Genomic DNA, 14,259 nt, shown 5'->3' on the forward strand with positions numbered 1-14,259 from the left:
TTTTTTTTTAATATACAGGCAGAGCTTATTGAAGGACTTTCAGATAAAGGGATTTTCAGATTTCAGGGAACAAGTGCCAAGGTCAAAGGACAAGTAAGCAAATAAACTAAATGATCCTCTTTCAAGAGAGGAGCTTGACCTACCAAACTTGAGGGCTCAGTTCTGTGGCTTTGGTTCAAGTCGAACTCYAGTTCTTTGCCAGTTTTTACACTGTTGTTTCTCATAGCACTGCCTAGCCAACCTTGAAGGGATGATAYGGCGCTGAATTTTGACCTTCCTCTTCAGCTGGTCATGAGCGTGATGGAGGATGCCCACAACTAACATCAGAGCTAAAAGCCTCCAGCAGTAGGTGTCCTCTACTTTTTCCTGTGTTTATGCATGTGTGTGTGTGTGTGTGTGTGTATACACACATATATATGTATATATACACACACATATACACTTTGCATTTCTGTGAGAATCCCACTTCAAAGGATGTCAGCATTACATGCTTCGGCATTTAAAAATCTGCAGTGCAGCTCATTTTATAAACTCAAGGCTTCACATACAAGCTGGGAAGCGATTGCAGTAGTGACCCTGGAGCCAATTCCTCACTGGAGTCCTTGCAGGAGACRGGCCAAAGGTTCAGGTTTTTGTTCATAAACCACCCCCTTGCCTCTTTTCCTTGTCTGGTATTAGCCAGGCGAGCCTGCAGGCACTCCAGGGCCAGACGAGGGTCTGAGTAATACCTAAAGAGACTTCTGACCACTCACTAAGGTACATTACAAAGTGCCCTGAACATGAGAGCAGTAAAACCTCACCAGTATCACCTTGTTTCAAATTAACCTCGGTGCTGTGGGAACTACTTGGCTAGAACATACAGTGGTCTAATGGTCCCTATCCCTCCCTTCCCCATGCTTCCCCCCGCCCCAAGAAACGAAAAGGAAAAGAAAAGGAGAACCGAAAAGAAACCATTTCAGGTAACAATACAACACATTAGGACACTGTCCACAATGACAGGCTTACAGCATGTAAATACATTTATTCTATATGTAAGCAACAGAAATAGCAAGAAACCCAAGTAACAGACATGTTTTGCTCTGTGCGCATCCCAGACTCCAACATGTCTCATGAGTGTCTGCATTTCTGCCAGGGATAGGGAAAAAGCCTCGGTCTCCCATGGAAGCAAGTCTTGACTCAAAGAGACCCTAACTGCCTCAAAACTGTCAAGATTCATTAAAACAGTACTTAGGTCTTGCACTATTCAGCATGATACGGTGGATCAGCTGTGATTAGAAAACTTAACCAAAAAAAAAAAAACAGACTTACCCTATACACTGACAGCCACCTTTACAAGAACACAACACAAAAGAACTTAACAAAACCAGGCGAAAAGGACTGTCTCCAATAGTGATCCTAAATCAGAAAGTAAAGATTTTCCTTGAAGTCAGTAGATATTTTRTATATATTTATGTAATATATATATATATTATTTATATCGCTAGCAATCAACATGTAATGAAAAGATGGTGTGATGAACAGCAAAGCTGCTAGAGTGCATAACCRAAGGTGGACAACTGAAAGGTTAAGCTTTTAAGAAACAATAATAACTGGAGGATAAGAAGCCTGCAGTCATTTTTAAAACAAACTTGCTTACCTGACATAAAATGTTGCAACAATTCTAAAGAGCCAGTTCTGTCTGCCAATATTATTTGCCATGTTAAAGAGCCACCTCAWGGAAAAGTCTTTTCTAAGATAACTTTTCTCAGGCTTAAGCAAAGTCGCCGGTATCGGTGTTTAAGTTTGAGCGCGGCCCCACGAGATGGCAGTGTATACAAGCAATCGCGAGAGAAGGACGGCTGCTAGCTTTCTCCCACCAAAAATGGTATTTTCAGCAAATCTTGCTGTCCTTTCTTCCTGCTCATTCTGTGCCTGTGCCGAGAGAGGCAATGGTGCTTACTGCCGTCCACCACTGGGGATGCTCCTCTAAATTAGAGCAAGCCCTTGCCTCACAATTTCTCTCTTTTACAGTGAAACTGCAAAAGGGTCTTCTTCTGTGCCAGAATCACAAAGTCTTAAGGAAGTTACTCATCTGTTTTTCTTGAAGGGGGCCTCGGGCTGTGAAGGGGAGCACAGAGAGTGAGCAAAAGGAGCAATGGCTCGAGGTGATGCACGGTGCCCACCTAGTRAGAGCCCCCAGCCAAAAGCCCAAACCAGTCTGGACATCAGAGATCTAAGACGGCGCACATGAGGGGAAAGTACCAAAAGCCAGTGAAGAACAAACTACATATAGCTGGTTACACCAGAAAGTTGCACAATGGAGAAAAGCRGAGACCTGTCCTTCAGGAGATGTTTTAGTGCCCTGAGGAAGAGCAGGGTAAAACTGCAGGAAAAGGGATGAGCTGCCAGTTGAGCCAAAGCCTCCTGAAGGTGGAAGCAAGATTCCCATTAATGCAGCAGAGCTCTAGATCAGCTGTTTAAGGTTAAAAAAAAAAAAAAAAAAAAAAAAAAAAAAAACAGGAAGGTGGTTCATGAAAAGGATGCCCTGCCTGGATGTGTATTAGAAGGACTCCATGTTCTCCACAGATGGTGATTACGGAGCCAAAACACAGACAGATGTTGAAAGCCAAGATCTGTGCAYGCTGCCCTCTGGATTTGATGGGAAGCCTGGTCTGATCCTTTGTAAATTGCTGGGTTACTGCTTATGAGAAAAGGGTGCTTGTGAGCACTGCCCAGCCTTTAATGAAAACACCAGTGGTGTCACRGAGCTGAGAATTAGAAAAAGAAGCCCCAAGCCTATGGAAATGTCAAATGGGAAAAAGGTCAGATGAAATTTTTCATTTTGACCAATGACATTTTCAAAGTTACCTTTAAAGGCACAGACCTGAAAGCCTTCCTGGGGGTGGTGGTGGTGGGGGGAAGGATGGAAACAGAACAAAAACTGAAGCCTTGAGAAGAATGTGATGGGAGAACACATGTGTGAGCAATGCCCACCTCTGTGTACAACAGCAAAAACCAGGGGATACCTCCAAACTTGGTGTGACTGGACTGGGGAAGGCAGTGCTCTCTGCAACAGACGTGAAGGACAAGAAAACTGGAATTAAAACTACTAAAACACTAGGTTCTGTGTTGTACTAAAGAGTCAATCTTTTCACTGAGCAGAAGATGAAATGTTTGCAGTGACAACTGAAAAAAACACGARTTAGCTCCATTTGCCACATCCCCCCTTCATGTGTTTGCAAATGCCAAGAGGGATGTGGCACAGAAACAAATGCTTCTGCTCAACTCACGGGGACCTGCAGTGCCCTGTGCAAGAGCTACGGTGGCAAACTGGGAGCTGGGGGTAGAGCTAAAGCAAAGAGCTGCAATGCACAGAGTTTGGCCTCCATCACGTGGCACTGGGCACGCAGAAGTGACTTCCCCGGTTGCAGCTCGAGAAGAGCCACAGAGATCCAGCGAGCGGCTCTTGTCCAGAAATGACAGAAAGGAGCACTCCTCAGATGCCAGGTAGCATCTATTAAGCAAAGAAGTGTTTTTTCAGTAGGAGTCAGTGCCTSTAGCTCCATCTGACCCTAACGGGAGCTGCTGGCTCTCAAATCTCTCAAAAATAAAGCAAGGTATCTGGAGGCTCACCTTGGATGCGCAAACCAGGTCCTCCATGTCAGAGACTTCACATGCTGGCACAGCTGCTTCCCAAACGACAGACTACGTGCAAGTGCACTGGGAGGCTGGATCACAGCACGGGATGGGACTGCCCCAGCCTTCAGAGTTGCCATGGGTTAGGATTGCTTCTGAGAGCAATAGCAAACTGAGGGTGTCACAACGKGCCACAATTTGCTGCAGGGAGACATGCTGGTGCAGATCAGTGATTTGTGTKGAGCTTCACCAGTTTGAACTAGCTTTGTGTAGCTGGCATCAAGCACAGCAACTCTAACGCTATGTGATCAACTCCTGTGGGTTAGCAGAGGACTCTGGAAGATGCGTACAATGGCTGGAGAAGGGAAGGACAAACAACATAGTGGGAAATGTCCTAGAAGACCTTCAGGAAGGGAACGAGAAGTTCTACCAAAATGGGAATGATTCATCCTGATGCTGACAAAATTAGAAATAAAGTAAGAATGGTAATAATAATAATAGTAATCATTATAATCCTTGCACTAGATACTAATTAGTAAATAATTATCATAGGAAAATCTCTTCTTAATTTTTTTCTAGATTTCTTTTTTCCCTAACCACTCTGAATTGCATATCCATCCCCCCCCCTATATCACAAAGGGGTGGAAAGGGTGTTATGCAGTGAATGGAGAATTAACTCCCATCCTATGTTTCCCACTGTCCTACAGCTATTTTYCACAAAGACTCAATGGGACTCTTTTGGGGAAGGAAGGGAACGTTATGTTTGTTCCTGCTTAGCACCCAGAGTACCTGCTTCCCAGATGCACACCTCTACAACTCTGGGTTTTTTTACAAGTAGGTCTAGGAAACAGAATAATGACAGGAGGATCATCGTGAGACACTTGATGTGCAGAATTGTAGCCAAAGTCTGAATTCACCAGAAACCAATAATCTGAAATAGCCACAACCAACTGTCCATAGCTTTGTCTAGAATGGCTTTAAACAAAAAATATAAAGAGCCATGGACAATCTCCTTACCCCTGTCCAGAATTTGATGTAAACAACATCCATAGAAACTGGGATTGTTAAGAAAGTTTATCCATATATCTGGATAGCAATAAAAAGCGTTTCCTAGGAAACTGTAAAATCCTGTACCAAGCAGTGTACAGCCAAGCCGAGAGGAACATTAGGTTGATTTATATTTTCAAGGTACAACTTTGCATGATTTCTTTTAGATCCTGTGATAATGTACAAGGAGAACACATGTGAAGGTCAGGGCTGTGTTTTTTTTCTTTGCTTGCTTTCTTCTCTGAAATGTCTCTTGTGTAACTCATTGGTCTGGGTTTTCTCTTCAATTCTCATGTGTAATAACAGGGCATTACCACTCCCTGTGTCTGTCCTTCCTGATCACGCCAAGGCTACATCAGTAATTTCCTTCTGCTGCCAAAGAAACAACGGTTTCRTGTCTTCCCATTTCTTCAAGAACTGCTGCCAGCATGCTCAGGTTGCCATCAGGGAAATTCTGGGCTTCCCAGAGATCCAGGATCACCCCAGTGGGACTCGATTTTGTAGCAAAATAATTTAGATACCTGCAAGAAGTCAATGGGAAAYTTGTTTTTTGCATGACTGTTAAGCAAATTTATACAATTCCAGTTGATCCCAACCATACCCACCGCCAGCACCRACAGCATGCTCATCCTCCATGGTCAGCTTGACGAGGCTGCAGCATGTCTGCTATTACTTATTTTTGTGGCACCCTGCATGGTCCCTGCTGCGCATACCTCGGTGGAGGCTTCACCGCTTGAGCGTGTGAAGGTGGCCCTGCTCACCTGTCCAGTTTCAGCTTGTGGGCCAGCATCCTCCAGTCATGGCCCCTGGTCTGGGGAGCGTCGAGGCTGCTGCAGAGCTTCTGTCKGATTGGCAGGGGGATGCTGAAAGCGTTGGGCCCTACGATCGTGGTGATGGTGCCTGCTGAATCCACGAGAGGATAATCAATGACAGTAGGTTCCTGGGGTTGGAAAGGAAGGAAAAAAACACTGCAATGTTAGTACTGAATGCAAAAGCTTCCACAGGAGCATATCCTCCTAGGCCCAATGCTTTTACTTGCATTAAAAGGGCAGCASACCTCTGCTAATCAAGTTGTGTAGGCATTTATATTAGTCAGTTGAAAAAGAGAAATATTTATAGCTGACTTTTTGGATAGACAGCAGATTTTTTTTTATTSAGGGTGAAGATTACTATAGCTGGAAAACACAGAGCTCTGCTTAATTAAATTAATTACTTGAAATAAAGAAAGATTAGGCACTTGATATGTTTTAGAACAAATTTCTACTACTACCAGGGCTGAATTGGGCTCTCCCTACTTGGGTGAAAAAAAAAGACTCACAAAGGTCAAAAGTAGGATCCACACATAAGGAAAGCTGACTATTTGACTATTTTGTGCAGTGCATTTTCTATGTAAGGTGACATAAAGCAGTAAGGGGCCTCATGCATGTGTGTGCACAGGTGTGTGTGTGTCCCCAGGTCCTCCATACACCCAGAAAGCTGAACCATAGGTGGAAATGCTTTCCCCAAAAGCTTCATTGGCTGCTGCTCCTGTTGCCCCTGCCTCGTGGTGCTGCACCAGTGCTCTCCAAGGCCTTTGATGCAGGACAAACCTCAGAGAAATGGTTAATGCTGCACAGACTGATTCTTCATTTKTATGCAGCTCTAAATCTGAAGATAGACAGAGCGAGCACTTGGAGCACAGCTGTCCACCCTCCTTCCCAAGACCAGCGCTCGGCTTGGCTCTGAAAGGCAGCGGAGGTGTTTAAGTGGGACYATCACAGCCGAAGCCAACCTGTCCCCTACAGCCTCCCCCGCGCCCTTCTTTGGTGGGGTGTCCCAGCTTTAACAAGCACCATCAACACTGCCCTGCATAGTGAGTGAGTGGACTGAGCATGCACAGGGAAGTGGAAACACTATCGGCATTAATAGTAGTGGGCAGCTCCTGAAAATGTGGGTGGTTGAGTTTGCTTAAGAATCAACCCCTACACCTACACAACTCGGTAACTTTTGCRTGCTGTGGGGTGATTTTCAGACCCGTGAGTGCAATAGCTCTTTCCCTTCCCGTATTTCTGCCTTGGTGGCTTGCTGACCCCATAGACCAGGAATGGGGTAGGGCAAGGGGGTGGGTGGGAGACGGAGTACCGATTTTTAAGATGTCCCTGCAGACGCATTTCAAGTCAGGATTTTTGCAGTACTGATGTACTCAGCTAGTCACACTACTAATTAGCTTCTTTAGAGATCATCATAAATGTATTGCAGCTCTTCTCCCAAGTATTTGGGAATGGCCTTGAAGTGGAGTGTGTGTCCCCAGCCACAGCATGAGCAGGAGCTGAAGGTAAAAGCMGCAGGGCTGCTCCTGGCCAGGAAGGCCAGGTCTCCAAACCACGGGACCCAAGCTACGTGGGCAGCTGCTTTTTGGCCACAAATATACTGATGCTGGTGCAAGGAAACTGCAGTTTCTTGATGAGGCCCTGCAGGGTTGCTAAAAAACAAGCTGACTGTACAGTAGGGACACTTCTCTCATATGCAGCCCTTCTCATCTCAACCTATCAAAGCATGTTGGGGTGGGGGGGGGAGGCAAATATGACTTGTTCTCCTTTTACATCTCTGATTTGCATCTCCAGTTATCCTCGTTTACAGTGTGACCAGCCTGAGGTCACACTAGCAGAAACAGGGGGAGCAGCAGCTTTGCAGTGTCAGATTACAGCCCTGAGCAACCAGAAAAGCTAGTGCAAAATGCTCGTCCTTAAATGTCAATTTGTTTGTTTTCTGTAAGCTGTCTTGTTGCTTTGTATAGAACTGGATGCTGGGAAGGCCCTGAAAAACCCCAAACTGTCTCAAAACTAGATAACACTTGGTTTAAGCTGCCATCACAAATTCCCCGGGAAGTTAGCTGGCAATATTCACAACAACCACTCAGGGTCTAAGTTGCCTCCTCAAAAAGTATATAGAGAAAGGTCAACACCTGTGAGCAATGAACAGCATTATACCTCTTTTGCCTCCATTCCTTCATCCACTTCACTTAACTCTATTCCACTCTATACATRTGCCTTTTTAAATTTAATTTGAATGAACACCAGCGAAATTTTTGGCTAGCCAGTGAAATTTTTAACCAGAGAAGGTTTATGCCATACTGCCCTGTCCTCGGCTAACACGCCTGTAGACGCACCGGCTACAGCAGCCTTTTGTCGGGCTGAGCGCAGCGCTCAGCCTCCACAGCCGGCCACGTCGGGCCACCAAGCCCGCTACGGCTCTTAGCCACAGCAGCTACCTGGGTCACCAGCCCGACGTGCCGCCCGCAGGGCTCTGGGCAATGATCTGCTGCTTTCCCAACTGTCTTCTGGCAGCACGAGCTGCCYGGTAGCTGGTGAGATGACTTATCTGTCACAGCTATTGCCTCTAGTTGCACACTGGTGTGTCCGCAGCTCTGTATAGGGTGGCGACGGCCCTCTGCCTTGTGCAAGGTAGGATTACAGTGAAGTAAACACACATTTCTGGGCTGGAGCTATGGGTCTCTTTTGGGAGAGGGTGAGTACTGATAGGGGAGATAAAAAGGAGTCTTCAAAAGCCCAGGGTGGAGGACCTTTATCACACTCCTTTTCTCTCTCCCCATTTATTTACACATTTTGGCACTTGAAAGGGTTGTATTTTAGAAGTTCCAGCTGAGACTAGGTCATGCCATGGAAGATACTGCATAATGTCAGAAGAAACTAGTTTCAACTGCAAAAATTTTATTGCCTTTAAAGGGCAAAACCAAAAGCCCAGTAAAGGATGGAGAGCAAATACTATAATTATATTTTTACCATGGATTAACTGAGGCATGGAGGCAGATCCAACAAAGAACTAAGGTACCAGCAAGGCAGGTCCTGCAACACCTAAATTTTAGGCACCTGCCTCCTCCACAAGGAACAAAGCTCTCTGAATAATGTACACAATTTAAAATTACCAAAATCAAACCAGACCAGAYGTCATCCTGAAAGCAGTGACCAAAACACAGCCCAACATGATTGACCTAGTCCCTGGAGGAAACCATGAGGAACTAAATTTAAGGTTTCTTGACACCTGGTCCAGTGTCTTTACTATACAACCCTCTTCCTCTTATGCCTGTCTTATTTGGAGGCCTATACAAAGTTTTTTTTTCAACTTTCTAGGCAACTTTTGCCATCAAACAAGCTGAGGGTTTTTTTGTTTTGTTTTTTTTAATAAAAAGTTGACACAGTGCAGTTTGCCAGCCCTTTTGCAGCTGAACGGCCTCCTGCCCCTCACACAGTCGCAGGGACTGCCGCTTGGTACTGAGTGTGATGAGCAATTCTTGCGATCYGCAGCCTCGCTAATGGCAGTATTATTCCCTCACTGTATTCATCCCTGCTGGATAGGATTGCAGCACAAGACAGGAATATTATCCCATTCCCTTTGAATCTATTATCATGCCCTATTACATACAAGCAGCTGAAGATAATTATAGTGTGTACTTGCATTWCATTAAAGTTACTCTCAGTTCTTTCTCTTCTTTAGGTTAAATTAGAGATTACCTCAATGCAGCACTTATTACAATAATTGTTTATGATACTTGTTTTACCATCTGTCTTTAATGTTGTGTTTTCCCCAGCTGAATATATAACTTTACACCCAATAACCGAGCAGATGTTACGGGTAATGACACCCACCGTCAGGGCCCTACAGCACAAGTAACTTTTTCTCGTCGTCTCCCTGTCCTTCCCAAAGTCAGCCAGCAGCGTTCGCCGCCCGCAGGCTGGTCTGATCTTTCTCAGCGGCTGTGGCAACGGTGCCACTGGCCAAACTAATCTGACTACATGAGTCCAATGTTTCCTCTGCTGCTTCACCCTGTGACTCATCCTCAAAGGGATTTGGAGACATGATTGAAAATAAACTAAAAAGGTAAATACTAAATAAATAAAAGCAAAGCAGGATGAGGGCGTGTTCTAGGTTTGCTGTGGGAGGTGGGTTAAGTTCCCAAATGCGCTTGCCCTCACACTCGATCCCTTTAAAGAGAAAGTAGCAGTCCTTCAGCAAGACAGGAGTTAGTTCACCCTGCTTGTTTGACCTGCATGTTTCAAATAATTTTATCATGTTCCTTTGTCTTGACCTAATAGCAATTAAGGACTGACAATAACCTCAAAATTGTGGCAGCACCTGGGAGGTACCATGCGCAAACGCCACGAGCATAATCAGTGAAGCCAACCCTGCTTCGCACCTGAATCGATGGCTCGGGGTCAGCCCAAAGTTTTACTGTCCCAAGGAGCTAAAATTCTTCAAGTCCTAAATAGTAATGGTAAAGATCTTTCAAAATCTATGAAAAACTAAGGGAAAATGCAGAAGACGCATAGCAACAACTTAATCCAGCCCATCCCAGCAGTCTGAAGCAAAATGGGAAACACTAAACAGGTAGCGATGGAAAGGGATATAGCTCCTTAACTCTCCCATTTTCCTGAAATCGGTTAGGGGACAAATGCAATAATTTCATTTACCTCTGACACGGAACAGTTGAGCTGAAAGATCTGCCCTTCTCCTTCGACCTGCCGTACGCAGAGTTTACACACCAGCTCCAAGGTATTCAGGCTGAACCTTTCCAGCGTGAAGGTGCAATGCAGGTTCCTCTGACACCCGCTCCAGATGTGGTAAAAGGGAATCTCCTGCAGAAGGGGGGAAAAAAAACCATCAAGGAAGGCTTTTATATCATAACAGTTTTCCACAAGCCTCTTCAGCAGTTTACTGGCTCCCACGTGGCCCTGAGGAAAGAAGAGCAAAAGGCCTTGCAAGACCAGGTCACGGATGCTGTAAGACTAGAAACCACGAGCTTTGTGCTGCTGTCAGGGTGAATAGTCCAAGGAAAAGGTGTCCACAGAACTGAAGCCAGGTAACTGGTGTATTTAAACACCCTTGTGCATCACCRCATTTCTTCAAGTCTCGCTGCTAGGACCTGATGTGAACAGTTCGTGACGCTTACCTGGTACTTAGCCAGCAATTTGCTCTTCCAGAGAGAGTGSGTAATGTCATGAATGGACAAGCGGAGGTTGTGGGTGCTTCCCTTAAAATGCAAAGCTTTGGGCTCTTCCAATAACTGCCCGCCCATCTGCCGCTCAAGCTGTAGCACTTCCTGCAGGTCAGCAATAAACACAAGAGAGCAGTCAGGGTGTGATCCAAACCACATGTTGGTCTGCTCATTCCTGAAGGTGGACTACCGTAGCGGCAAGAGCTTGTATAATATTGAGAATGTGTGCAGGTACTGTACAGAGCTGTATTTCCCAATGAACCTGAACTGCACTAGTGGAGCTGAATATAACCCCCCGCAATGGGTACAGCAGGAATGCAGTCCCCCCCCCCCCGCCTCATTTGGGAGACACATCATTACTTGACAGGTCCTGTATGCAGGAAGCTAGGAAGCTAGCTGCACGCAGTTAAATTGAGGTCAAAGACTGAGTATCTGAGAGCACTGCTTGAACAATGAAAAATATCACTCTTCCCTGTTGGTCACCAAATTAGGCATCTAATGGTAGCTTCACTATTTTGCTTTGAAAGGTCTGATTTGTGCAGGTCCTGCTGATATGCAGCTAGTGCATACTTCAGTCGCTTTTTGGCCTGATGGCAAACTGCAACGCAAGAAATGAGAGGCTTATTCCTGAGGCCAACCATCTAGCACAGCACTGGCAAAACGGGAGGAAGACACTGTGGTGGAGCAGTTTGTATGGATGAAAACATAAATTCAGSGCTACTGAAATACTCGCCTTATAATTAAAAAGTAGTAAGCTAAGAGCCTGCTCATTTTTCTGATGCTAAAAATAAACATAAGCCTGTAACTAATGAGACTGCAGTGGACTGTTAGCTACAGAGATACAGCCTATTTCTAGTACACAAGGAAGAAGCAAGAACAAAGGTGGCCACACGAGCTCCGTCAGAAACAAATACAGCCAAACTCAGTCTTCTTTAATTACAAAAGCCAAACGAACAGTCTCTTACAGCCCAAGTCCATCATACTTGGAGTGACCATGCTCGAAGAATACATAGGCACACAAAATTGGGATGCCAATCCAGGCTARTAAAGATGCTTGCATTTTAGCTGAAGGCAAAACAAGCTACGCTTGATCACGACAAGGATCTAGTCTGCATAAGAGAAAAGCTCAGGTCCCCTGTGAACCCTGACAAATCAGCGTTCGGCACCTGACAAATCCTGAAGCTAAAATGGTGTTTGTTTATTAGCCATTAGAAGAAAAGAAACATAATTAGGAAACCTTTTAGATTAAGGTGGTGCCAATGAATCAGTTCTAGYGTCTTTCCAGTATCCCTAATTACCTCGTCAAGATGTCTAAAGAGCAATCGATAGTAATTATCTGATTGCTATAGATCTTCATTATGTCCAAATTATCTCCCTGGAATGGCTGGAGGAAGATCCATGGCACCATGTGAGCTAATGGCAGGTATGGTCCCGTGCGCGTGCGTGYGTGGCATGGTGCAGGGGGCTGCCAGCAGCTCACACGTGTGCGGCCCTGCGTCCTCCTGTCTGCCCTGCTGGCTCTCCCCAGCCTCACRGACTCGGGGGCTAGTTTCAAGATCCCACTTTCAATAACTGCCCTTATTCACTGTTGCCCCTCTCTGTTCTCCCACAGGAGGATGCTGGAGGAACGTGCTCTTCTCCCATGCCAGCAAGTCAATTAATTCAGAATTAATTTGGAGGAGCCACCGTGCTCACCATGGCCCTTCACACCAGCAGGTTGGCTTTGGCCATATGGCATTTTATCCGGTGCGGCACTCATCCTGCCGGCCGCACCACTGTGCTGTGGYGAGCCGAAATCTGAGCGGCAAGTTGCCGCAGGGGGTCGAGCCACCTTTCCTGCCGTATGGCCGGGGTTGTATGATGACCACACTGTGCGTTCGGGCAGAGCTGGATAAATACTGCACTGTGTTTTATAGCTCAACTGCCTGTCTTCCTTTGGTGGCTCTTAGGACACGCACAGCATATGTCACCCTCATTCTTAGTTATAAATAATACAAGAATATATTCAGTTGCCTATTAAAATAAACACATAACCCCCTTATAAAGACTATTCCAGGCCTGAAACCTCACAACATGAGAACATCTCACGCTGCTTTTATTTTCCCTTGTCCTGCTTTGAACAGCCCTCAATTGCAGCACCAGGCTCTGTGAATGTGGTTGGCCGCCGAAAACCAGAGACATTTCACTTGCTGCTGACAACTTCCCAGCCGCCTCCAAATTACTTTCAACCTYGGGACCCTTGAGCTTGCTGGCTCAGCTGCATCTGCACACCTTGCCCAGTAAATGCTGGTTGCCTACTGCAATATGGCAGTACCAAGGACCTCAGGGCATGGTCGGGGCTACTGCACTGCTAGGTGTTGTGAAAACACACAGCAAAACACCATTTATTTCTTTTAAAATAGACCAGGTTTGAGTCCAAGGACACTGTCACATAGGACCTGCTTGTACATGCCTGTCAGGGTTCATGCTCAACTCTTCAATCTGCAGCTTGCTTACTATTTTTTTGCCTGCCCCAAACTTCTCATTTCCAGAAAAAAAACATGATTCATAAGTTCACATACGAGTTTATGGCCAGAGAGCACTTGTGCTTGACTGCCTATAAATCACTTGCGCTCTTGGTCTTGACCCCAGGAGTCGTGCTTGTGTACAGCACCACTTGTGTGTGTGCCTGCTCAGTCTTGAGGCAAAAGTGCTGAAAAGAGGGCAACTGAAACACTCATCCTGGGCTGTAGAAAGCAGGTGGTACCAGCGTGATGGTGGCCACCAGGGACCCGCAGGGCTCAGGGACCTGCCGCCCACTTTCCTCTCCAAACTAGAAGCTCACTTTGGGGSCCAAAAGTCCAAGAACTGTTGGTTTTAGCTCTTCCCTTGGGCCTGCTCCTCCCCCAGGTATTTATTGCTGCTTCTTAAGGTAAAAGATGGTCTCTCTGTGTTATTCAGCTGTTGTCCTCATCCCTTGTGCCGTTGCCCTGAATCAGATTAACTTTACCTCATGAAGTTCCCTGCAGTCTATTAGAAACAAACCAACAACTCTTGAGTAACATCTAATTTGATTCCCCCACTCTGACTGCATTACCTATCTGTTCAAGGCCACTCTCAGTCACTTATTATTACCTCCAGCCTTGAGGAACAAGAGCAAAATTGTATTATGTAGCACGGGCCCTGAACAGCAGAGGCATAAAGTTGTTGTGAATTTTGAAACATTTCCACTTGATCAGCACAAAGGGCCTTCTCCAATTTTTAAAGGGGAATAAACAAAAGGGAAAATCGAATGAGGGAAAGTAACAGTTTCTGAAACCCTCACAGCACCAACATGTTGACACAGGCAAGCCCCCAGGCACCATACAGAGAAAGAAAAAAAGCACACTGAACACGCTGAAGACACAATTCATTACGGATGTCATCTCCAGACATATGGAGGATAAGAAGGTGATCAGGAGTAGCCAGCATGGATTCACCAAGGGGAAATCCTGCTTAACCAATCTGACAGCCTTCTGCAATGGAATGATTGGCTGGGTAGATGAGGGGAGAGCAGTGGACGTTGTCTACCTTGACTTCAGCAAGGCTTTGGACACTGTCTCCCATAACATCCTCCTAGAGAAGCT

At 45.7% G+C, this 14,259-nt stretch overlaps 1 protein-coding gene across 1 annotated transcript in view; it reads right to left on the reverse strand.

The window, feature by feature from the left end:
* Positions 1-1,001: 1,001 nt before the first annotated feature.
* Positions 1,002-14,259, reverse strand: part of UNC5C (unc-5 netrin receptor C) — a 95,848-nt gene continuing 82,590 nt past the window's right edge. The window contains exons 14-17 of the mRNA XM_085306654.1: positions 10,610-10,759; positions 10,131-10,295; positions 5,424-5,602; positions 1,002-5,183 (exon numbers count right to left, since the gene is read on the reverse strand). Of these exons, the coding sequence (XP_085162780.1) occupies positions 5,018-5,183; positions 5,424-5,602; positions 10,131-10,295; positions 10,610-10,759 (660 nt within the window). The 3' untranslated portion in view covers positions 1,002-5,017. The remainder of the gene's footprint in view (positions 5,184-5,423; positions 5,603-10,130; positions 10,296-10,609; positions 10,760-14,259) is intronic.

The sequence above is a fragment of the Rhea americana genome, unplaced genomic scaffold, assembly GCF_003343005.1.
Source record: "Rhea americana isolate MKP2758 unplaced genomic scaffold, rheAme1 scaffold_244, whole genome shotgun sequence".
Taxonomy (NCBI): Eukaryota; Metazoa; Chordata; class Aves; order Rheiformes; family Rheidae; genus Rhea; species Rhea americana.